The sequence below is a fragment of the Lagopus muta genome, chromosome 10, assembly GCF_023343835.1.
Source record: "Lagopus muta isolate bLagMut1 chromosome 10, bLagMut1 primary, whole genome shotgun sequence".
Lineage (NCBI taxonomy): Eukaryota > Metazoa > Chordata > Aves > Galliformes > Phasianidae > Lagopus > Lagopus muta.
Genome location: NC_064442.1, coordinates 9,302,507 through 9,327,212, shown reverse-complemented (window position 1 = coordinate 9,327,212; position 24,706 = coordinate 9,302,507). Strand labels below are relative to the sequence as shown.

At 42.6% G+C, this 24,706-nt stretch overlaps 3 protein-coding genes across 8 annotated transcripts in view; 2 read left to right on the top strand and 1 right to left on the bottom strand.

The window, feature by feature from the left end:
- Positions 1-2,635, top strand: part of PDE8A (phosphodiesterase 8A) — a 140,713-nt gene extending 138,078 nt beyond the window's left edge. Inside the window, exons 26-27 of the mRNA XM_048956761.1 lie at positions 1,381-1,655; positions 1,861-2,635. The gene's annotated coding sequence lies outside the window, so the exon portion shown is untranslated. The remainder of the gene's footprint in view (positions 1-1,380; positions 1,656-1,860) is intronic.
- Positions 1-24,706, top strand: part of RAMAC (RNA guanine-7 methyltransferase activating subunit) — a 114,314-nt gene that overhangs the window by 1,495 nt on the left and 88,113 nt on the right. The gene's annotated exons all lie outside the window — the stretch shown is intronic.
- On the bottom strand, positions 5-24,634 carry FSD2 (fibronectin type III and SPRY domain containing 2). 6 transcript variants are annotated; one of them, XM_048956766.1, is made up of 14 exons: positions 22,402-24,104; positions 22,107-22,187; positions 19,668-20,446; positions 19,492-19,587; positions 18,286-18,519; positions 16,864-16,886; positions 15,768-15,889; positions 14,547-14,702; positions 13,385-13,519; positions 12,464-12,617; positions 11,304-11,437; positions 9,010-9,142; positions 6,198-6,374; positions 1,847-3,972 (listed from the first exon to the last, which is right to left on the bottom strand). In XM_048956766.1, exons 3-14 carry the CDS (start codon positions 20,403-20,405, stop codon positions 3,720-3,722), a joined length of 2,355 nt encoding a protein of 784 aa, XP_048812723.1. In that variant the 5' UTR covers positions 20,406-20,446; positions 22,107-22,187; positions 22,402-24,104; the 3' UTR covers positions 1,847-3,719. The 6 variants fall into 6 exon arrangements, with proteins under 6 accessions (XP_048812726.1, XP_048812723.1, XP_048812722.1 ...); XM_048956765.1 differs by having other exon boundaries at positions 22,107-22,177; XM_048956769.1 differs by lacking the exon at positions 1,847-3,972 and adding an exon at positions 5-1,131 and having other exon boundaries at positions 22,107-24,634.

Below are 24,706 nucleotides of genomic sequence, written 5' to 3'. Positions count from 1 at the left end.
CCGGATTTTAAGATGTTCCTCTTCACAGGAGAGGAAACGCTGTTGTTTTCAGCATCAGGCTGAGACTCCTGACTGGATTTAAGTCCTTCTTGTGCTTCAGTGCCTGGATTACCTTGTCTGTCCTGCTTGTGTGTTACTGTGGGATGTGAGAGAACAAGGGGCCTTGAAAGAATCCCAGCAGTGCCTAAAAGCAGTCCAGACAACAAATCAAATCAGTAGCAGAACTGCACTATTGACTTAGTCCTCTGGCTGAGACAGAAGTAACAGCTCTGAGAGAGAACAACTCCAGCCAGCTCTGTGCTTTCAGGAGATGCTGGCAACTTGCAGCAGAGTTTCAGATCCTGCTTCTTTCTCCTCTCTTCAGACAGCACTGTGGTTTTAATGGATGTTTTTTCTGTTTTGTTCTGTGCTCTGTACAGAGACACACCACAAGCCAAATATGATTCTTGCTAGGTACATAAGGCTAGTTCAGCATTGCCTTCTGGCCTTTTTGTCCATGATAAAAGGGATTGAGTATAACTTGTAAACCTGGGAGTCTGTAGATGGCCCTGGCAAGGTCCCAGTTAGCTGCTGGGTGAGGTGTGGTTGGTATTCTGTCCTTTGGCTGTTCCTGCTGCTCTTGCGGCCTCTGCAGGGATGAATAGATCACTGCTACAGGTTGGGGCAGCCTGTGGTATTTGAGCTGCCAGTGCCAGAGCTTTAGGCATGAGCCTCCATGTTTCACTGAAGATAAATTTTTTCTCTGCCAGCAAATACATGTAATCAAAGGAACAGAAAGAAAAACGCCAACAGCTACAGGAAAAAACATGTCCTACAGCACATGACTGATTGTCAGAGAGCGACTCGTTCTTAATGGGCGTTTGTTGTTTCATGTGGTCTAGTTCAGCAGTGAGCCGGAGTTTCAGAAGATAAGCTCTCCAGGGCAGTGGTCACGGCTGTAGTTCATCAAGCTAGCTGCTGGAGTTCAAGAAGTGTTTGGACATTGCTTTCAAGTGTGGGGCTTGAATTCTGAATGGTCCTGCGTGGAGCCAGGAGTTGGACTCGATGATCCTTGTGGGCCTCTTCCAACTCAGGATATTCTGTGATTCTGTAATTGCAGCTTGGGTGCCTTACTGATCTGATCAGTAGACCCTGTAATGGAAATGGTGGCCTCTTTGTAAAGGATGTATATAATGGTAATTTACAGTTACAGCTGGTTTTAAAGAATTGTTCGGTCCTTTTTCTTTGCTGTGTAAATATTTAAGTGACAAGGTTGAGGTTCCTAGGAGAGTAAATGCTTGGGTTGCAGCTGACAGGTGAAGCCTTTATTAAACAAACATGCAAACTTTTTTTTTTTTTTTAGCTTGGCACCTGATGATTGCTTATTTGTTCTTTTTTCAGATATTTCTGTTGCTGCCTTAGCAGTCTCATATGCCATCCCCGGTGATGACCACTGAGTCCTGCTCTGAAAAGCTGGCTGCTCCTGTGATCTGCAGATTCACTGAGCCAGCAACATAGTGGCAGAGCTGTTTGTTACCCTTAGAGACTCAGTTGCACAGTGTGCAAGTACCTCATAGCTGGCTCAGCAAATCAGTCCTTGCAGCGCACCTGTGAGGTGGTTGTCTGGGTTACTGTAACATCAGAGATGAGCAGCTCATTCTGGAGCCAGAATACAGGTACAGTTTAAACACCTGAGATGAAAGCTGTGGGTGGAGAGTGATGCTGTGGGGCCATTCAGAGGGGCAACACAATGTAGGCTTTCATCAGAATGGCTTCATTGACCTGGCAGTCTTTGTGTACTAAAGGTGTCCTTGAGGGCTGTCAGTCCTGCTGTTCTCCTAATACCTCTGCTCTGATACTTGTGTGTTTTTGTTTTTGCAGGTCTTTCTCTCATTGTAAAGAGCGTGGCGTTCAGTTTTGGCAGATAAAGGTTAAATATGCTCCACTGTTTGGAAGCTGGACCTTAAATCAAGGCATACGTTTTTAATTGAAGGGAGAAAAAGGTGTTAAAACAACCCAGTGGTGTGGTGCTTTCTGACCACTTTGTTCACTGTACACTTTAGCTGCTATTCTCTGGTACAGCCTTTCAGTATGTTAGCATTGCTCACCTGGCCACCTTGTGCCCTATGTGATTGCAGCCTACAGTGATTGCAGGCTTAGTCACCTGTTTGTAGGAGACACAGGTTGTGCTCATTGCAAGGCATTGAAATTGACCTTCCTCATAGGAGGTTGGACAAGATAGTCATAACAGCACTTTTCTGTCTTGGAAGTCTGTGAATTCTTGGTGGGCTACAAATGAAGCTATATTTGCATAGTTCAGTGCTGCTAAACTTGTTTAGTTTTCCAAGCTGCAAGTCAGTATTCAAGTGAAGAAGGTACTAATCACTGCTGTAAGAGCATATTCCACTCCTGTTTTCATGGTTTCTTCAAAACTTATTTTGGGGAAATGCATTTCTTCTCTTAATTTCTCAGCTATTTGGAGAAAAACAGACAAGCTTTTGGCACACAGTTCTACATCAAATCTAAATTTTGCCAAGCTTTATTTATAAGAACCATGTCTACTGTAGAGACAATCTGTTCCTGACAAACCCCTAGAATAGAAAATTTCAACCAACTATTTTTGTAATGAATGTACAATAAATCTGTTGAAAAGCTATCTGTTAATGACTCTTGCTTAAATACTGGTTATTTTGACACCCACAAGTGAGGCTGTTGAGAGCTAGACAAACCCGCTTGACAGTAGTACCAGTCCAACTGTCTGGAATCTGGAAATAAGGTCTAAACAAGGATGTTCTGGTGGAGCACTGGGCCAGCACTGCTACTGTCAGCATACAATGGTGGCCTGAAGCTTCAGGGGCACAGCATCAGAGATTAAAAGCTCTTGGTGCTGAGGAGTGGGGGAAGAATTTGTGAGTGGAGAACATAGCAAGGCAGAGGTGAGGATGGCCACCAAAAAAAAAAGTAAGAAAGGATGATTCAGACTCTTGTGTATGGGCAGCTAAGCACTGCAAAAGGCACCCATGTGATTTTGGTTTTTGCTTTTTCCCTAGATAAATAAATGAGAAGCATGGGCATTGGGCAAGGATGTTTTTTTGTTTGTTTTCATGTTTGAGACTTTATGGCATGCTTGATTATCTCAGTAAGCATCATTGTTTCAATCTTCCTGCTGTTTATGGTATGTGCTAACAGTTCACACGCAGGGGAGGTGTAGTTGATTATCTTGTGCAGACTGTACCAACAAGAGTACTTGACTGTAAGATCAGCTTCATGGCTAGAGTGTTTTCAGTTTTGTCTAGCATCTGTATAGTGATTGTGCCTTTTGCTGTTTTGGCTTTTTGTTGAATTTTTTGCTTCTCAGAAGACACGAGTGTAGTTAATGATTGCTGTGGAACAGGGAGTTCCCTAAATATAAAATGGGTATTGGGAGAACCAGTAATGCATCTGTCACTGCTGCTTGGTGTCACTTGTGGGAAGGATGGTATCTGCTTCTAACCCTGAAGAATTCTGCAAATAGCTCCAGGGTGCTGATGAGTCTTGCGACCATAATGTTCTTCTTCTAAAATGCTGCCTAAGATAAGATAAAATTGTCCAAGGGCCTAGGCCTGGCAGATTGTTTGGGTCAGGGATGCTTTGCTGTCTTGGGATAGAGCTGGATTTTAGGGAGTGTGATGGGACAGTGCTGAAAGAGAGAATTTCTCAGTGTGTGTTATATGTGGATAGGACTGTTGAAGAACAGAGTCTTATAGGAGGGCAGTCCACGGAGGTACTGTAATACCAGTATGTACCTTTAGGGTACCAGGTGTTTCCAAAGCAAAGCAGGGATGGACATAATGCTGAAAGTGTGAGTTGAATGTGTAAAGGTGCTGGGCAATATCAGCATTGTAAAATGACAGTCTGTAGCTTTCATAGTCCAGCAGGATACCAATCTTTGTGGGGGGAACAGTAATTCTGATGTCTGGTGTCATCCCACTGTGCAGGAATTCATACTTGTGCCTGTGGGCAAGAAACACAGTCAAAAATACCTCATGCACTCTGTGCACAGGCATATTTCAGGGTCTGTTTTCTTGTTTTGCATGCATGGTGAAGACAGTCCTATCCTTTCCACGTATCTCATCTTTATGCCCCATTCCCATCCACTCTGCTGAGAACGCTGTTCACTGCTTTTCCACACAGCCTCATCCCCTTGCTCAGATGTGCCTGCCTCACCCACGTAACAGGTGGCCACACCTGTTCTTCGTATCCACACCTGGCTGAAAATGAGCAGGTACTGTCACTTAGGACAGGACAAGGTCAAAGGGACTTTCCATTTTTCCCAGCTACTGAGCTTTATCTGAAGATGTCCTTTCCTCTGCGAAGAAGCTGTGCTCTGCCAGGCCAGTTAGGCCTTCCCCAAAGCAATACTTGTCTTCTCTTAAGTCTTGCAGCTTCATAGTTTTCGGTGCAGCCAAGGAGAGAATTGATGAGATGACTCAGTGCTGTCCTTCCAGGCCCTGAAGTGCCGCCCACTTACTCTCTAGGGCCTGTGGTACTGAGCCCTCTTTCCTGCCAAAGGCACAGGAACTGGAAACGCTTACGCCCTCAGACTGCAGCAGCAGTGAGGGAATATAATCCCTCAGGCAGAGGCTGGCTGACTCAGTGTGACTCTGCATCCTCCAGGCTATTTGATGTCGTATTTCAAACCCTGTTCTCTAAATGACATTTCTGGCTGCTTTTCCTACAATACTTCACGTTGCTCAGCCAGGGTGGTGCTGATAGGGACTTTCCAGTCTTCAGTTACTGGAAGGTGACCTCTAATCATGATTCCTGTCCTTTGTACTAATGGAGGCTAGGAGGATGCTCTGTACATAACTGCTTTGTCATGAGGGTAGCCCTTTTCTTCCCCATGTAGTCACTGAGTAATGCCAGGATCCTTTAACAGTTACTCAATCAGCTGTCCCTAGTGTTGTACGCTGCACCCAAAAATATGAGTCTTTTATGGGAACATGTACTGTTCTGGGAGAAACAAGAAGATTTATTCAGTAAAGCAAGTTTTCTGGTATTTCACAGGGACTGGCTTCTTCACTAACCACCTCTTCCACCCACACAGCACAAACCTTAGAAAATTTCCCTGCAGAAATGCGTATGACAGTGACTCAAACAGAGCAACAGCCTGGCCCTGTTTTCTCCTCCCTGAAGTCCATGCTTATTGCTCCACAAGAGTAAGAGCAAACCTCAATGTACCTCTTAGATCATTGTAGCAAAGAAATCAAATTAGCCTTCCTGCAGTGTATGGGAGAGTCATTAACTTCAGTGGGTTTGGTCTCCCTCATTAAGCAGCGTTTCTTGCTGTGTGGGAGGCAAATGTCAGCATTGCTAAGAACTTTGGTTATGCAGCAGGCCAATGGCTGGGGAGCTGTGAGCAGCAGGCATCTGGGAATGTGTGCTCTAGACAACTGAGCTACATCTAAAACTCTCCCTACATACCAACAGACAGAAGACTGGAAGCACTGGTACCATGCTGTGTCATCATTACCATCTGCTGATAATGTGTGTGCTGGGGCACTCGGTGCCTTGTTCAAGGGGACCCAGCACCACACTTGGTAACACTTGCAGTCTGAGTGCCGTTGCAGGCTGAGGCAGTAGAATTACTATGTTGTTTGGTATGGAACTTGTTTTCTTGCTCCTAGATGCTTCACGGTGTGCCCAAATCACACATACAATTCAAAGGTGATGCTAACTCATTTGTCATTGCCCAGGGTAGGGCCAGTGGATGCAGCTGAGGCAAGAGGGAGTTCTGGCATTTCTGCATGCAGGCATGGCTGTTGGGTTGGCTACCTCCAGAAGGAGGATATGAAAACGTTTCCTACGAATGGTTTTATCCAGGTAAGTACTTTTTAGGTGACATGGACTTACTACTGGTTGTCTTCCCAATGGGATTTCAGTGACCTAACAAGGCTTTTATAGTAACTTCTGTAATGGAATGTATTCAGATTTGTTCCTGGGACTGCTCCTTTCAATGTGAGAATGGTGCAAAGCAGTAGGATTTGCTTAAAGGTTTCAGAATCATTCCAACACTAATTCACAGTGCCAGTGGTAGAAATAATCACAGACCCCAGTTTGAGTGTTTGACCTGCGTTTTGATTTTTGCCTCTCACAGGGAAGAGTTGTTTGCTGCTCAGCCTGCAGGTGTACGTATAGAAGGTATCCTATAGGAGAAATGTAGCCTGCATGTCCCTTACCTTGATGGTGTGATGATGTGTCTCATGCACCAGGATGAGTTGTTTGCCCCCAGATAACCATGTCTTGGAGTGTTTTCAAAAGCCACGCCAACTCTGTATTCTGTATCTTCCTCAGCTTCCACTTCCCAGTAATGCTTTCCTGGAAAAGGGATCAGACTGCCCAGGATCCCGATACACCTGTGAGAGAGACAGGAATATGCTCTGGCAGGAACTCTTCGCAGTGCTAGCTATGTAGTGTACCTGGGTGTTGCATATCAATAATGGAAGCCATGTTAATTGTTTCCGTAGCAGCACAGCATGAGTTTTTCAGTAAAGTGAAGTTCGCATGCTGAGGACCTGACATACGACCTGCAGGTTTCTTTGTGATTCCTACTCTATTTTACTTTTGGGTAGTTTTGTATGAATTAACACCCTGGCCACTTTCAAGAACAGGAGGAATAGAATCCTGTGCTGCCTGAGATTTCTGGGGAAAAGAGTGCTTTGGTGAACCCCAGTGTAGAAGGAGAAAAAAGTGTATGTGCTTTTTTTCTTCCCACAGAATCCAGGACTTAAGTGTCACCTATGTCACCTACCATCAGAAATGAAACACTGTAGCAATTCAGTACTAGACCAGGCTCCCCAGGGCCCCATCCAATCTGGCCTTGAACACCTCCAGGGACGGGGCATCCACAACCTCTCTGGGCAGCTGTTCCAGCAGCTCACCACTCTCTGTAAAGAATTTCTCCCTGACATCCAAGCTAAATCTCCTCTCCCTCAACTTTAAACCATTTCCCCTTGTCCTGCAGTTATCAACCCTTTCAAAGAGTTGATTCCCCTCTTCTTTGTAGGCTTCCTTTAGGTATTGAAAGGCTGCAATGAGGTCACCCCACAGCCTTCTTTTCTCCAGGCTGAACAAGCCCAGCTCCCTCAGCCTGTCTTCATAGGGGAGGTGCTCCAGTCCCCTGATCATCTTTCTAAACACCCTATCTCAATGTAAGAGGGCAACTTGAATCCTATAAGACTACATCCCAGTTCTGCTTTAGGAAAATTACACAGGGTATTTGTATTAACTGTCATTGCTGCATCACAGGGCATAGCAGGTTTCAAAACACTGCTAAAGTTTTGGATGCAGAGTCACAGCCTGTACATTTTTGTGGTAGGATCATGTAGGGATGTAAATTAAAAAGACAAAGGTTGTTGCTGGAACACTCTGAGCTCATCTGCCTGCAAGTGGTACTGAATTCAGCATGATGAGGATGGGAACAGCAAGTGCAGACTGTACTTTGTGCCACCTCAGCAGCAATCACGTAACTAAGTGTACAGTTCACTAGAAGTGCATGTAGATGTAGTGGGAATAGATTAGAAGTTGATGAAATTGAAACTCAGAGAAGCTATGCTGCTACAGCTTGAAAGGAACGATGCAAAATGGATGACAAACATCTGTGAACAAGATATTACCATACTAATGAGAGTTGCAAAGCCACCAAGGCAAACCTGAATCAGCCTGTAGGAGCTGGTGTGGTTAAGAAGCATATGAGCCTCCTGGAGATCACACAGGCTTTAGAAAGAAGAGTTTACTATATAATTTTGTTGTGCAAGTATTAATCATTTCAACATGGGAGCTCCTCCCCCCCCCCCCCCACAGTATCTTGGCATGAAAGAGTGGCATCAAAATCATCCTCAGAGTTCAGAATGAGATGAGTGCTGGCTGGTTGTTTATGTGAAACATAAAAGCACCCTGTAGAAAGGTGGGTGAAATCCCATTTAGACTCATCATGATTACTATAATGGAGAGAATCTTCTCTCCTGGATCTTTTCAACAAAGCTCCCTAGTAACCTTGCATGGCAAAAACAGCCTTTCATTTCCATGGAGGGGCTAAATTTTGACTGTGTATTACTATGTGTCTACAGATGCCTCTCCTACTTACATGTTGTTTCTGTGGTGCTGATTGGAAACTGCTACATTTTAGCAAGCTAAGGCTCTAGCTCTAATGGCCTAATTCTATTTTGAAACGAAAATCTGTAAGCCCAATAGCATGAGCTAAGCAAACAGTTGGCCAACCCAGCAACATTTTTCAGCAAAAGGTAAGCGTTCAGATCTCTCTCCTTTCCTCGGCATTTGCTTTGGTGCATTAATACCTGTTCAAATTTAGCACAAAGTGTCCAACATAAGTAGATTTATACATAACTGCAGCTGGCTGCATCTGTAATTCTCTTTGCTAACTTGCATTGACTTCCAAGCAAAGTTTAAGTTCCAAAGAACAGCTGCAGAGAGAGTTCAGCTCACAAAATCAATGAGAACTGGCTGAAAACCAAATTAGATACTTCTGGCATCTATTTTAAAAATATCAGTGCTCCATGCCACAGAAGCCCCTTTTGAAGAAGAGGTTCAAGTGCCTAAAGCACAAATGGCAGTGTTTTTGTTGTTGTTCTGTCTGTCTGTTCCGTATTCTGTGTTCAGTGGCTTCCATTGAACAGAGCTCTATAAGAACAGCCCTTAAATCACCATCTGTGAGACCAAGGAAGGATGGGCAGAGCCTCTTGTACAAGTCTGCATCACCCTGGCATCCTGCAGAGAAAGGGGCAAGGAGGAGGGAGCAACTGCCACCAGAAAGGAGCAGCTCCTCAAGTCTTAGAAATGTGCAAGTACTAGATCACTATAATTAATGAGAAGTTAATAATTATTTGTTTTTTAGTGCTGCATTAATAGTAAGTGGGTTTTATTTATTTATTTATTGTGACATTTAGGGCTCTTTGGGCTCTGTAAAGAATTAAGTAGGAAGAAGTTTCAGAAATGAATAGAAGTTGGTGAAAATGAAATTTTCAAGTTTACCTTGTAAAGCTGTTATCATAAACGGGCAGATCACACTCTGGGTTTTCCAGTTCATCACATGCAATTGTAAATCCATCATCTAGAATGGCCAATAAAGGATGGGCTGTGTCCTCATTAAGACAGAAGTAGGTGCCTGCAAGAGAAAAGCATGCGTGAGAACTACAGCAACTGCTCATGGCATTATGGTTTGCAACAAGGGTGGGGAGGAAATGTTTGGATCCACAAAAAGAATAGCTAGCATTCTGGAAGGAATCTGGCTGACACTGAGAGGACAAGGTTATCCATTTCGAGACTTTCAAATAAATGGGTGTTACAGGAACAACTTACAGCTTAATACTGTTTAGTTACAGCCTTGTTGAAAAGCAGAAAATAGGCCTGAGCCTTTTTTAAAATCCAGCCAAGGTTCAAAGCTGCAGGCATTGCACAGGAAGCAGCTATTCAGAGATGACAGCTCCTTCCTGCAGTAGACCATCTAATTCCAAGTCATCTTCCTTAGAGGTGAAGTGATATATTTTTATTAGCCTCTGAAAGTAGAAGAAAGGTTCAAGTCCTCTCCATCACTCCACTCTTTCACATAAACGCCAGGCATATTTGAAGAGAAGGGATGATTTACAGTGTTGACAGGCCAGTGTGGGGTTCACTGCCCAGCAGTCACTCAGTTCAGCCTCTCCTTTCTGCCTGCCTTTACAGAGTGCAGGCTGGATCCCACTGATGCCAGAGACTCTGGAACTGCATTCTTCAGAGAGTGACTGCTGAAAAGACTGCTGCAGTGTTCCTAGTAGTGTGTGCCCACCACTGCCCAAGAGCTGTAGCCCAACAAGGCCCTCCTGTTACAGCAGCCCTCAGAGAGTTAGGGCAGTTAAGCCAAGGTTAACTCTTCTGTCTTTCTTCTTTCTTTGGAGACTTCACGAAGCAGATCTGAGACACAGCACTCTGCAGAGCAGTGCACCACAGCTGCTGTTTGTGAGTTGTAGCTGTGTATCAACCCCAGTAAATAAGAGTCTAAGGTCATTCCCAGTTTTGAAGGTGAGATCTTGCAGCTGACAGAGCAATTTGCTACAGCTGTTTGCGTAATGTAGCCTCTGAGGAGTTAAATCTCTTCATGTTAATCCAAAATGAAATAATTATAATCAAACTGCAAGTAACTTCAGTGCAAGTATAATACAAACAATGACAGAGCAATTAAGCACATGTGCTGCTGAAAACAAATATATGCTGTGCTAGCAGAAAGGGTAATTTCAATTATTGAGTTTGATTTAAGTAGTTGAAATAGACACAAACAAAAGTCACGCAATAAGGCTCTTCCTGTTGGGGAATTTGAGAATGACCATTTCTTTTCTGAGGTGTTACCAGTGTAGCCAGAACTGTGTTAAAGTTCATCTGTAGATTCTTGCATGGGTCAGCTTTCTGAATAAGAACAATTTGCAAGTCTCTCACAGAAGGTAAGTGCAGAGGAGATGCAAGGATGGCATAAATGCATTTGTGAGTGAAATGAAAGGTTTGGGACAGCCCAGTGATATTGAAGCTCTGTTACAGCAGCGGTAAAGAAAACAGGTGTCTACCTATGAGCCATTAATCTGAGTTCTGATTAGAGGCTGGAAGGGAAAAGGGCTTCTAATTTCCCCCTGGGGGAGAAGGTTAACGCTTGTCTAGAGTGGCAGTAAGAGCAGAGATGATAATATCAAAACCAATAGTTATATAAAACTATTATAGTGATAGTTATCAAAACCAAATTTTCCAGTTGAATGTTGGGTTGCTTTTTCCAACAGATAAAGAAGCCTTCAGAACTTCCCCTAGGTAAGCTGGAGATGTGCTGATAAATACAGAGGAAGTTTTGCATATCCATATTATTCTGGAAACGACCAATTGTCTCAGCCATACTTTCCAGCAGCTGCATTATAGGGTAATCTCTGAACTAAAATAAAATCACACCTCAGCTTTCTCTTCCCTGGTGTGTCAGAACTTGGCAAGCCAGTGATATCTAGGAGCACTGGGTTGTTCTAGTCTTGTTAAATGTTTGGAAATTAATAACTTTCAAGTCTCAAATGGACAGAACAAAAATCTTTTTGAATTACAGAGCTAAAGCAATGCACTTACTGTTACAAAAGGGTTTTTTTGGGGGGAGGAGAGGGGAAGGGGCTGGATTGGTTTAATTTCTAAACCGTTACTAGGTGGGTAATTAGAAGTAAGAGACTAGGACCTGATCCAGACACCACTGAAACCAGCAGGAAGATTTCTGTTGAGATAATTGATGCCACAGCAGGCAGTGGGAGTTGATCCGCGCTGTACAATACCTGTGGTGTGTATCAGGACAGGTTCACTTCTCTCACTGGAACCACCCAGGTTGAGGGCTTTAACAGAAATGTGATAGCTTTGTGCTGGCTGCAGATGAATTAGGGCTTCACAATTAGGAATCCCAACAATTGATCTACAGAAAATAAGTTCATGGAAAACGATAAGGGAGAGAACCAGGTTGAGATTATTTTTCTGAACAAAGAACAAATCACACAATCAGCTTCTTTTGTAATTCTTTAACAAGACTTCATCGTTTTGAGTAAGAGTTGCTAGTGGTACAGATATGAGAGTCTGAGATTTTTACCTTCATTTCTGCCATTCCCCTTATGCCCTTTATATTCATTTTCCATAAACATCTATACAACTACATTTACTGAGAGGAATGTTTCTGAAGGTGAATTCCTACAAATGTAAAACAAATTTTAAGTTAGCTTCTCGTAAGTGGTCACATCCAGTTTCTAACAGAAGTTCCTGGCAAAATGAAGAATAAGGAGAAAATACAATTATCTCATTTGACCACTTACAAGTAGGTACCGTAACTTGAATTTTCAGATTTCAAACTTCACATGGAAAAATATTTTTGCAGCTCTGAAATGGGAAATGTCTTCAAACTGTTTCCAGCAGAGAATGAAAGTGAAAAAATGCCACAGGATGTTCATGGATTGCGTGCAAACATGAAAGTCAAATTATTTTAAATAATCTGTTTTAAATATTCACATAATTATCACTTACAACTGCATCAAATTATTTAATTTAAATTTTCCTTATTCTTAAAATCTTATGAACTGCCAAATCCAGCTTGATTTTCAGGGAGGGAGAGGGTATCTGATTGTCATTGTAACATTGTGCCTGGTGTTACTGTTACTGATAATGTCAAGGCTAGTTACTAATCACATGTGGGTTTTTCTACTCCCTACCCCAAGCAAATCCAATCTTATGGTACTAAAATGTTTATCATGAAATTCATTTCTTCAGCCCAATATTGTCCTCTGCTCCCCAGAAGTTGCTCTGCACAGCTATAGACTTGTACTTTTCTAAATAAATTGCCTTTGGCTTTTGGCCAAAGGGCCATGGATCCTTTCTTAGTGCTACCTGAAGCCACATGACTTGAAATGGTTTCATCACTACAGGTTGTGGACGTAGTAGAACAGTGACTCACTCAGTAATAACGTCGCCATTTTCTTTGTCTGTCAGCTTGGACAATTCAACTGTGTAGGAATCAACAGGATTAACGTCTCTAGATTCCCAGCACACGAGTGCTGCATTTTCACAGCTTCGTATCTTTTTACTCTTAATGATAGGTGGTGAAGGAGCTAAAAAAAAAGGGGGTGGGGGGGGGGGAGGGAGAGCAATTTAAGCAATTGCTGCTAGATATTTGTAAATTGAGCAATATATAGTCAAAGACATCTACCTCCCCAGCAGACAATAAACAGCAGGCAAGGTGATTAACAGTACTATTCAAAAAATTCATTTGGACTGTAAAGTTTCCAAAATAATTAGAGAATGAACAATGACAGAGATGGGTTATACATCCTTCCTTTCACTGTTTTGACCTTAGCTATAAAGGTGCATTCCTTCTCTACTCTGAGATGTCAAGGCTTTCTGGAATGAATGCTTAAAAGTTTCACTTTGACTCCAAAAAAGAGAACTAGAATCTATTTCTTTTTTACCAGTACAAGAGTTACTGAAGACAAGTCATACTAATCAAAATGTGCTCGGCTAAATTGCAGTTACAAAGGACAGCACAGCAGGTGACGTGACCTCACAAAATAGCTACAGAGCAATAAAAGGATGGCTGGCATCCATCTGGAAGAATTGTGAGATTTGAGCCCTATTCTCAGGTCTCCTATAAGTTTATGCTTAAAAAGTTATTCTATCTCCGTGCTTCTGTTCCTTACATTCTAAAAAAAGGGCAATTGGCCTGATAGGCTCTCCAAATAAAGTAGAAAACTCTCCTGTATTCAGAAAACTTGCACCAGAGGAAATGAAGCACCCAGAAAGCATTACTTGCATAAAATCCAGAGGCTACTGTGAATTCCACTATGAAAACCACACAGTCACATGAACAAAATATGCTTACCTGTTACATAAACAGCTCTTTCACTTGGTGGACTGATGCCTGAAGCATTTAAAGCACTGACCCAAAACTCATATTGTGTATTCGGCAACAGATTAGAAATGGTGCAGTATGTTTCTTTGACTTTTAGCATATTCTCTGAAATGGAAACAACAAAGCATTTACGGTGCCTTTACACAGTTACAAACCTTCCCCCAAAGCCTCCTAAAATAATGCAGTTGTCGCTTATTTTGTGTTCTGAGTTCAAGAGCCTCCTATTCTCCCTACCTTTTGATTAGGCTGCTTCACCACGCCTTCCTCTTAGAAAGCAGAAATCAGAGACTGCTTCAGTCTCTATAGGAGCAACATCACTCCAAAAAAAAAAAAAAAGAGAGAGAAAGGAAGATCTCCCACCCACCTGTCATTGATTTTTTATTTTTTATTTTTAAATTCCTGCGCATTCCCACACTGTGGATGCCGTCTGGTCAGCTCCTTCCAGCTGAAGCAATTTCAATACTCATTTGTCACTCTTTGCTTTATGAAATTTGAGCAGGTTCTGCTTCTCTTTTTGAACTGTCTGTTTGGCACCCTATGGAGTTCTCTAGCTGGAGAAGTTCTTGGTGTTTTCAGTAAAAGGTTCTGAAACATTATTATTAGCAAATGTAGTTTTATCATAAATCCAGGTGATTTTTGGATGGTCCACTGGTTCTTTTTTGGGTGTGTGGGTGATGGGGAGTTACAACCTATTATTAGCATTGAGATAAACTGTAAAATGACTGTGGGGGTTTAAGCAGGCATGCTGATAATATGATGATTTGCTTTCTAAAAATACAGTGCTTTGCTGTTGATGTGGTGCATGTGTGTTTAAAAGCAGTTCCTACCCCCCAAAGCTTTTGTTGTGACCTGGCACTATCCTCTGCTCCCTTCCCATTCCTGTGATCCTGGCTGCTCCCCCAGTCCTGTCTTTGCTTCTGTGATGGGTCCTGCTGCAGCTGGCAGCATGGCAGACCTTGCAGCAGAAGAGTGACAAAGCCAGAAGCTAGAGCTATGGTGGCACACATGTTGGTAGCAGGGAGAGTAGCTATAGAAGGTGCACTGGTTGCCACAGCAAAATCAAGGAGCACTTTGGAACCAGTTGTTTTGTCAGCAGGACTGAGCTGTCCCCTTGTTTCTCAGTTTCCTTTACCTGCTTGTTCATCACTGTGCCTCTCATTGCTCACTGGTTTATAGCACAGCTGGTAGCACTCCACAGTGTCATCTGAGAAGAGACCCCAGCAAACTCTCAGTGAGGTGCCAGTTGCTGCATTGGGAGCCTGGGGATTGATCACAGGGGCACAAGGAGCTGCAAAGTGGAAAAATGGGTCATTTTTTGAAAGTATAAGAAGCATGCTCTGTTATTCACTGGCAAACAATTCTCCTTCCACAAAAGACTAAACACAAAGTCTGGGCTCTGACTAAAGTCATATTTCTCTCGCATTGAGAAAAGTTAGGAGCTGACTTGTTAAATATTTGGAGATGATGATCAGGCCTCTGGTGTATGAACTTAAGTCTTGCTTAAAATCAAAACAACAAAATAACATAAACCTCAGCCCAATCCTCTGTAAACTTCCTCTCCCCTGCCTCTGAGAGCTGCTTTTCTTCAGTCAACTAATATAGCCCTGCAGGAGTGACATTCCAACAGGCATTGCACCACTTGGAATAGCCCTGCTGCTGAGGATCCTGTGGAGGAAAGATGAAGGAAAGATCCAACGCAGGGTCAGCAGCACAAATGAACTGGTGGCAAATGCTACTTTATTTTAAAAAGAAAGCAACAACAAAAGCAAACACCACAGCATATGCACAGAAAAAATGTATTATCTGACTATTACTATATGCAATGTGCCAGAAATGGTTTACTCTCTCACATTTTCTTTTTTTTTTTTTTTAATCATTAGGAATTTGTTTGGTTTTTGCTCTGGTTGCTGTGAATGACAGGAAAAATATTTGCCAAGTAGCAGAAGAGCAAGCCACAGTCCTATGAAAGCTGGGCAGGTTGTTTAATACAGCCTGTGCCCCTCTCTACTTTTTTCAAGCAATTACAAGAAAAGACAATTTATCACCTAACTCACCATGTCTGATCCTTGAACAGAAGGGGCAAGTCTTTGTGAGTCTTCTAGGAAATCACCCAGCAATGAGCAAGGAAGACTAACCTTGAAAGTTCTGATAATTTTATACTAAAAACAAATTAAAAAATAGCTTCCTGAATCTCTGAACATATGGGCAAACAAAAATATCTAGAGGGTAAGATAGAGAGAAGCTAACTCTGCCTCTGCAGTTTTCCTTTAAAAGAAGTAATGGGTTTCTGCTTAATGCATACACTTAATTAAATGTAAATAGGTCTAAAATAACGATTAGATAGGAAGAATACCTGGAATAGAATTAATGGAGTTCATAAGTTGTTCAACTTCTGAGAAATCTATGGCACGCTCTTCGAAGTCTGGATGTGTTGAAAGCTTTAAATTCACTTCTTTCTTTAAGAATTCTTTCAATCTATAATAATAAGAAAAGATGTTTAATTGGAAGTGTCACAGTATTGGAGATACCATTCTATGTTAATCTATTGTCAAGAGGAATACAGCAAACTCTACAATAACAGCTATTTGCTTAGGATAGTGTTTCCACAATTGCACAAAACTCAGCCTCCCCATGCTCTTGGATGTGTGTGGCCACACATCAGATCGTTGCTCCAAAGTGCCAAATCCAAATAGCTGGATGTGGATGGGACTTAAGGACCACACTTTGCTCCACTCATGCAGTAAGGTGGCTGTGGCACACTGCTACTGAGGTGAGTGAGATTGCCCCAAGCAGCCCTCGGTGAGAAGCAAGCCATTAGCTCCACAATTTTCATCCTGTTATTTAGAATTCATGACTCTCTCACTAATCTGGACTTTACAGTTGTAGGCAGTGTAATTATGAAACAGAAGAGTATCTTCTGTGTGTGTTTTCATCATGGATGACAGTCAATATTTTTTTCTGCAAATGATTTAGCATGCCTTAAGATTTCTTCCAGCTGCTGTAACAGCTTTCATGATCTGTCTTGAGCATCCACAGCTTGACTTCCAACCCCGCTTTATTAACGCATAAATAAGCTTGTTGCTAATCTAGTTAGAGACAACAGTTTTAGGCAGATTTGTTCCAGAACCTTTCTTTCAAGATCTTTAGAAATCCTATTTCTCAGTCATTGAAATCTATTCTTTATGACTAAGCTAAAAACAGTAGCTTTTCATGTTCTAACTCTCCTTTTAGGTTTTTTGAAATTAGCTCAAAATGAGTTTGGGATGTTGAACTCCTTAGAGCAATTTCTCTTGCTGTGTTTTGAACACGAAATACAAAGGTTTCAGTGGCTCTACTAGCTCAGGTGAAATCTGTATGCCTGAATGGAGTCAGAACATGCAATCTGTCTCCAAAAATAGATCCAACTAGCAGGAGGAAAAGTGACACAAAATCCCAGACTGTGATACTACCTGTCAACCATGGTTACTGCTTCCTGTAGAAAAAAAGAGAGTTTGCGTTAAAGACAGAAAAGATACATTTTTTGCATAAGGCCAAAGCAGACTACATTGTGCTGCTGACCTGTGCTATATGAATTTGTTCCAAGTGCAGCCTTTAGAGTAAGCTAGCGGGCTCTCATTCAGCCCTAAGCGTAAAGCCTTGTGTAAGAGCCATTCAAGTGGATCCTAGGTCAATTTATGATAGCATGCAACATCAAGCACTTACCAGCATCTACCCATTTAGACTCTAGACTCTTTCCTTCCTCAAGTGTGCAAAGTCCCAACAGATCCTTTACAAACAGAAGCCAACGATGTTGGCAAAAATAACTGTGAAAGGATCTGCAGTGGAGGGAATCTAAGAGTTACCACCATAATTTTACCACCCACGAGCCAAACTGTGAACAGTCTGTGAGACCCAGGGCCAGCACTGGTCTGCAGTCGGTGGTCAGAGAGTGGCCATTTCTCTTGAAGGCAGACATCTGGTCCCTGAAGAGACCTACGCTGCTGAAAGCTCAAGAGCAAAAGCTATTCGTTGAGATGCTTCAGTCCCACCCCTAAAAGATTGAAATAATGGTTCTTATGGCCAGTGTAAAACTATGAGATAGGGAGAAAATAAGGTTATTGCCAGAGATGCAAAGGGAAAAGTCAGCTCATGAAAAGAGCTCAACTGGTTGGACTGACACAGCAAAGTTGTTCCATCTGAACAGATGGGAGGTGTTGGAGAGATTTTGTTTGCTGTCCAGTTCAGAAGTTAGTGTAGTTGTGCTATAGAAATGCTCCCCCTCAGTCGAGTCACAGGGCAGCTCAGTTCAGAGCAAGCACTGATCAGCAGTGAAAATTCTCATTTGTTTTCCAATTATTTTTCTACCTGCTAAGAAAAATAGTTCTCAACACCTTCTCAACAGTGGGATTCATCCATCACTTTGCAGGAGCCCATAATTCATTTAGTTTGGAGCCTCCTGTTCTGCTGAACCGTTCAACAAAATGAGCAGAAAAAGAAACATCTTCCAAAGTGGATGCATCAGTGCCTGCTGTGATCCTGGTGTACAGCAAGGAAGCTGAGCCTAAACAAGGCAATGAACATCAGTAAGCATTTCCAGTGTTTCCTGAGGTAAGCTTTTTAGAGAGGTATCTTCTCTCTAAACCCTACCAAGATTCATAAATCGTTGAGCAATCAAGTGACAAACATCTGCCCCTGCAGCTGTATTTTGGATCCACTGTGTTGCCCCACTAAGTCAATGTCACCATGCCAAACACCTGGAGCAGCAACAGCACATGGACCTGGCACCCCAAATTCTCTCTAGCAATTAAGTTGCTTGGGGACTTCCCAGCTGGAAACTACCTGCAAGCAGCAAAAAGTGGTTAGAAGAGGTCTTGTCAGTCAAAAATCTTTACCTTCATAAAAGCAACTTTGTCGTTTTCCTGGTAAAGCTTGTGAGTTGTATCCATCAGCTCCTTGCAGGTGTCAAGATGTTCCCCACAACTGACCAGCTGTTCATACAGTGCTTCCAGCTTCTGCCTCTTCTCTTCCCCCAGTGCTTCCAACTGTTCTTCATATTTCTGAGCAAGCACTTGCACTGCATCATTGTAATGAACCTCGAAGTTCTGCTCCTGCCTCCCAAAATTCTCCTGCAAGGCATTTGGGGTTTTGTTGTTTTATGTCAGACCTGAACCATAACTCAGCAAAAGAAGTCTTTCTTGGGCCTGCCTTAAAATCTCCTTGCCAGGGATGCAGTGCCAGTAAACAGAAGATGTTACTTGACTAATTTGCATTTTTACTAATCATTCATCCCCTCTGAGGCAAAAGAGAGTGTCAGATTTGGTTCCAGACATCAAGATCATCAGAACTGTCTCCAACCTAAACCCAGGAAGCTCTGTTTGGGAAATATCCTAGCCATAATTTCCCAAGTATTTCCACCTACACAGCCAAGCATATCCTTTCACTAGAGAAACCATGGCAACCCAGTTGGATCCCTGGATTTGCTCTGGGGGAGCTGAGCAGTTAATGCTGGTATCCTCTTGCACTGCTGGAGAAAGCATTAGGAAGGAAGATTTAAGGAGCCAACAAGGCTCTGTTGCCAGCAGCTGCCCACTGCTCAGACACCGATGTTCTTCAGTGCCACATGCAGCAGAGAAAACACAGTAGGTGCTTTGAGGTACCAATTCCATCTGACTTGAAGCCAGCTGGGTACCCTCCCCCAGGGCCAAGTTGACATCAGCCCTGCAGGAGCACAAATGCTGAAGTGCTGCATCCTGATGCAACTGGCCCAAAGGCTTCTGTAAATGGGGTGTAAGCACAAATGGTACATTGTGGATGGGTTTGTTAGATCACAGTCCTTGGCCACTTAAAATCAAGTTAAGCTGAATGGGAATGGCTTTATTTCTGAATGCAAGTGATTTAATGTGTTTTTACTAGCCCATCTGAAAAAAAGAAATGATTGGGATGAATTTTCCTGAGTACTTCAGTCCAGGCAAACCCCAAGATAACTCTGTGCTCAGTTACTGTAATTAACTTATGCCATTAACAACAACATGCTGTGACTCTGTCAAAACAGTTCCGATCCCAGTACCAAAGTGTTAACTCTAGAAGAAATGCCTTACCTCTACAGTAATGAAGATCTCTTCCAAGTGACTGGCAAAGTTTTCCACCTGAGCAATCTGCTCTTCCAATTTGCACATGTTTTTATGAATCTCCTCCTACCAGAAAAACCCAGCATGAATCTCAGTACGTCCAAACACTCTTTAGAGGCACCACAGTGCACTTATTCTATTCTTACCTTTTCACTTTCCACTGCACTGGATAATTGAGCCACTTCATGATCCTTGTGCTCACCAAACAGTTTGTCAAAAGCTCGGATTGGTATCTTGCAAGTACAGCAAAAAACATCTGCCGTTTCTTCCTCCTCACTGACAGCCTGGCTGCTCCGCTCATCTGACACGCCACTGCTGCTAAGCCCCTCTCTGGACCACGTGTGGCTATCAGCTTCATCCTCTGCTCTGGCTTTGCTCTGATCCTCATCTTGAGAAACCTCATCAGGAAGTTCCTGATGCTTTGTGCTTTGACTTTGATCTTTCACCGGAGAGCTGCTTTTTGATCCATTATATGCAGAGTCTTGCAATCCCGATTTTTGTGTGTGAGCAGGTAGCCATTTGCTGCCCACTGTCTGCAGATGCCCTCCAAGAAGCTCAAGCTCTTTTTCTCTGTCCTCATCAAGCCCATACATCCTGGCCAGCTCTGCAACCTCCCTTTCCAAGTCATACGCAGCTTCTTGTGAGTGCTGACATTTTTCACTACTCAATGCAGATTCCCTGCTGGTATTTCTCAGAAATCTGCTTCCTTGACCAGATGGCTCTTCAGGAAAGATATCAAACCTCTCATTTGATCCATAAAGATCCATGTGATAAAATATCAAGCCTTCAGTTTCACTGGAATCTGTGACTGGTGGAGAAGCTGAGTGACCAGGAAATTGGTCACTATTTTCATACTCTCTTGCACTGACAGATCTGGATGACATTGATATCCTCTGTGAGGCTTTTGAGATGACGAGTCTCAGTCCTGTAAAAGAAAAGAAAAATAATAGCTATATGCTTAGATATCAAGCATGATATGTTCTCAAAAGTGTAGAAAGGAGTAAGTTTGGCTGAGGACAGCTCTGGGCCTAGAGATAGTCATGGGAAAGGCTGAAGCTTCATTTCCTAGTGGGATGCCGGCTTTTCTCACCTCTGTACAAAGTACAGCAGAGAGCTGTCTTTAGTATGTATCTTGTATTTTCTGAGTGATTCATCTGTGACCTGACATCTAAATTCCAAACTGTGGAGTCGTCCCATCTTCAGCTCTACACTGGGATGTGCTTCAAGTGCATTTAGTGGTGTTGTATGCAATTGGAGATGGATTGATCTGAGGTGTGTTCACCCTTCAGCTGCTCTAAAGGACTGTTTCTGAACTGTCATTCAGGCATCCTGTAGGATGCCCTCTCTTGTGACCACTGATGCCCCATAAAACGTTAGCTAATGACCTGAAAAATCCTGTTCTAGATTTTTCAGGTTGTCTTTCTTGAAACTGAAACTTGATGTTTCTTTTGGCTTTCTTCTCACTTCAGTTCTCCTGTCGTTTCCACAGAACAAGGATAAATACTGCCCTGTGGGGATTCTCAGGTGTTGTGAAAATATATATTTTTAACATAAAGGAAGTGTGCAGAAAAAGGTTCATGATGATCCCCATGATAAATCATACGGTCTCCAGGAAGCAAGGCAGATCCTTGAACTGAGAGAAGCCTGATCTGACCTGGAGCTTGCACACTTCATCCATTCTGTGCAATGTGGGAAGTGTGAAAAGAACGTATGGATGTGAAATGCAAAGCTGTATGATAAAGCAGATGCACGTGGGACAACATTAGAGGTACAAAAGCAATCTCAATGCTGACTCCCCGGGCCCACTCCTTCTCACCATCCTGCTATTAATAACAACAAATGAAATAATGCTGGTACAGGAAGACCACCAGGTGCTCTGTCAGAGCTGCAACGTCTCCCCAGCCCGCCATCACTCAGCAAAATCATGGTTGCAAAACTACTCAGCTCTGTTTTTTGAGCAATTGACTACTACAATCAGCAGAGTTCATGGAGATATTTCAGCCAAATATTAATGAATCTATAGTTACAGCTAGTCTAATTCAGTGAAACAGACAAAAAGCTTGGAAACCATTTTCTCACAGAAACAAACAAACAAAAAAAACCCCCTAAAAGCTAAAAGTTCAGTTACTCATCAGAATTTCAGGAGCTTTCACGTAAGTTTTGCTTTCAAACTACTTTTTACAGTCTTCATAGTTACAAGTACTTGCTATCACCTCAAATTTGTTTCATCAATATTTTAGCAATATTTCTGAGGATTAATTTGCTATCATTGTCAACAAATTCAGTGACTTATTAGAAAGTTACTTATTGAACAGGTGAAAAATGCTAAGAAATCTCTCACTCTGCAGTTGGGTATCAATGACTGAAAACAGTCCAGCCCCCTAGGCATCTAAGAAAGTATACACAGTAGTTCACTATTCTCTTCTGGCACTGCAGAAATGAATGTAGATTCTGAAGCTAGCAATTTCTTACTACAGACAAAAAACACAGAAGTTATGCAGAAATACTATTATTTATGCTAGAGCTAATAAAATAAATCATGCAAATTCTAACGTATGGAACAGAGAAAAGGTTTTAAAACATACCAGCAAATGTTGTCTGGCTCCCACAAAGACTTTTTCCCCCATAATTGTAACGGTAAGGTTTGCTTTGCGAGCTGCAACAAACTAAAAAAGTGAACAAGTATTTTTCCTACCAAAATAAAATTAAATTATACAAATTAAAATGAGCATAATTAAGCTTGTCTGGAACCCTGCTGCCTAAGTAAGATTTTCAGATGATATGTTTGCTCAGTTTACAGACGCAGATACAATTACAGTGAAGAATGTTTAAGTCCGTGACCATCAATAATGAAAAAAATACAGTAAAGAATGTTACTACCTAAAAACTTGCCTTCTATCTTAAGACGTCATAAATTCTTCTGACAGCTCAGGTGACATCAAACTTCACATTTATTTCCCATAGTAAAAATTAATTCACACAAAAGCTATTCCCTGCCACTTTCCTATGACTGCAGTTGGAAGACTTATTGCAGTAACTCTAGACTGCCTCTTTCCTCAGATAGGGACATGCCAGCAATGAGCAATGGCACAAATATAGATGTGTCCCAGCTGTCCTTGAGTAGCACACTACTTGAGTGTCACCAGGACGAATGCCATCCACCGAGAAAAGGCTCTGATGGTTCTGTGTGATTCCTGGAGCCAGAGTACTTGGAACATTTATACAGACCCCCTCTAAAGCCAGAGCACACACTCAGTTTTTGAGCTGACAATAACAAACCCAGCAGAGTGCAGTCATTGACTCTAGACATGGTTTACAAGGCTGTAGTTCTAGGCACGATACCTTGTGTTGCATGCACAAAATGTGCGTTCTTCACAAACAAATTAAAATGGATATACAGATGCATACAGTGGAACAGTTAAACTGAAATGTCTGTGTTGTTCTTCGCAAAAGTTTTATAACAAAATCTGTATATCAAATTACTGGAAATGTTGCTAGTGATTTGAGTTGGAATCGAGATTGGATTCTAGAAAAGATATCTAGGAAAACCTAAAACCCACCAGAATTTAGGGAAAAAAATGCATGACGTGCACTTATACACCACCCCCACTCTGTGTGTGTATGCTGGGCCTTTGGAAAGCTATTTATAGTGAAGCAAGAGGCTAATGGCCAAGCCAGGGGGAGGTTTCACAGAAACATAACCCTTCAGTCTGCTCAGCAGTGGAGCACCTGATAAAAAACAGGCATATATTACTGCTGAAGGTTGTGTTCACTGTGATTACTCGAGCTCTGTATACCCACTCAGACCCGCAGAACTTTCAGTTGTCCAGAATACAAGATGTTCTGCTTGTGAACTTGCTAGTGAGCTAACCTGGCTGGCAGGAGATGTTGAAGTGTGTTTGAGGACATTGCAGTGTACACTTCTCGAGCTCAAAGGACAGTGTGATGGGAAATGTCTGTTGCATCTTAACAGAGCTCTGCTTTTTCCTCCATTCCAATTACACTTGGTGTCATTTCCTCACATTTTTAGCAGTACAACTGTTGGCTGTTTCAGTAAGGAATTACAAGTTAATTACCCATGTAGTCATAATCTCATTACTGCTGATAGTTTTTCTATCATCTGCAAGATCAGAGCAGAAATGTTTTCACATAAATGATGAAGCCTTTGCAGGAATGTTAACATTTATGCTGTCAGACAGATTTTATTAATTTTTCAGATGGGAGCTTATTTATGCTTCTTTGTTGTTAAACTACAATATCTCACAGGCTTTCATCTATTGAAAAATTAGTAGTGTCAGCTTTACTTCCAAAGACCAGAACACAATGTTTTGTTTACCGTAAATTAAATTCAGCCTTGATCACAAGCTCGGATGAGAGATACGTGCTATACAGAAAGCTGTGTCACTTCCCACTCTATTGTGAGGCCTGCAAGCCCTTCCATAGGGGCTAACTGGAGAAGGCCAACGTATGCATTCAGGTTGGATATTAGGAAAAATTTCGTCTCATGAGGAGCAACGAGGCATTGGCACAGGCTGCCCAGGGAGGCGGTGGAGCCACTGTCCCTGGCGGTGTTCAAGAACAGGGTGGATGTGGCACTGAGGGGTGTGGTGGGGAAGGGTTTATGGTTGGACTGGGAGCTCTTTTCCAACCTCAGCTATTGTATGCCACCCCCCTCCTGAAGTCATTGAACTGCTGAGAAAGGATGGGATATTCAGAGGCCAGGTATTAGATGATGCCTAAAGAGCAATACTACGTGGAAGATGGCTCATTTCACACTCCTGTTTTTGGGGGCCATCTTTTGAGACTGGATTTAGACACAACTCCAAAGCTGCTATGCTGCACAGGAGAAGGGAGCCTTCGGGCGCCTCCATTTTGCATGGCAGGAAGGGAACATGGAGCTTTGTGGTGAAAAAGGGAACAACTCAGGAAAGGCAGAGAACGATGGCTGGAAGAGAGCTGCTGGCACACAGCTGCCTCCTCAGATCTGTGGCAGGAGCAGCTACAGCTAAGTCCCACAGCAGCACGGGAAGATGGCAGCACAGGGAGATGGCCGCAGCCTGAGGTGCACACCATGATTCTGCTCTGAGGGAAGGCAGCAGGGCCACCTCCTGCTCAGCTGACAGCCTGGTGCGCTCTGCCCGCTGCTTTTTACAAAAAATAGTGATTTTTTTCTCTTTTGTTTTCC

What these genes read in the sequence shown, in the direction of transcription:
- FSD2 (XM_048956768.1), bottom strand. Translation starts at nt 20,405, where the DNA reads ATGTCATCCAGATCTGTCAGTGCAAGAGAGTATGAAAATAGTGACCAA. An exon ending in AGATCTTCATTACTGTAGAG is followed by an intron (nt 18,520 to 19,491) that starts GTAAGGCATTTC and finishes AATGCCTTGCAG; the next exon opens with GAGAATTTTGGGAGGCAGGA. An exon ending in GCAGTAACCATGGTTGACAG is followed by an intron (nt 15,890 to 16,863) that starts GTAGTATCACAG and finishes TTATTATTATAG; the next exon opens with ATTGAAAGAATTCTTAAAGA.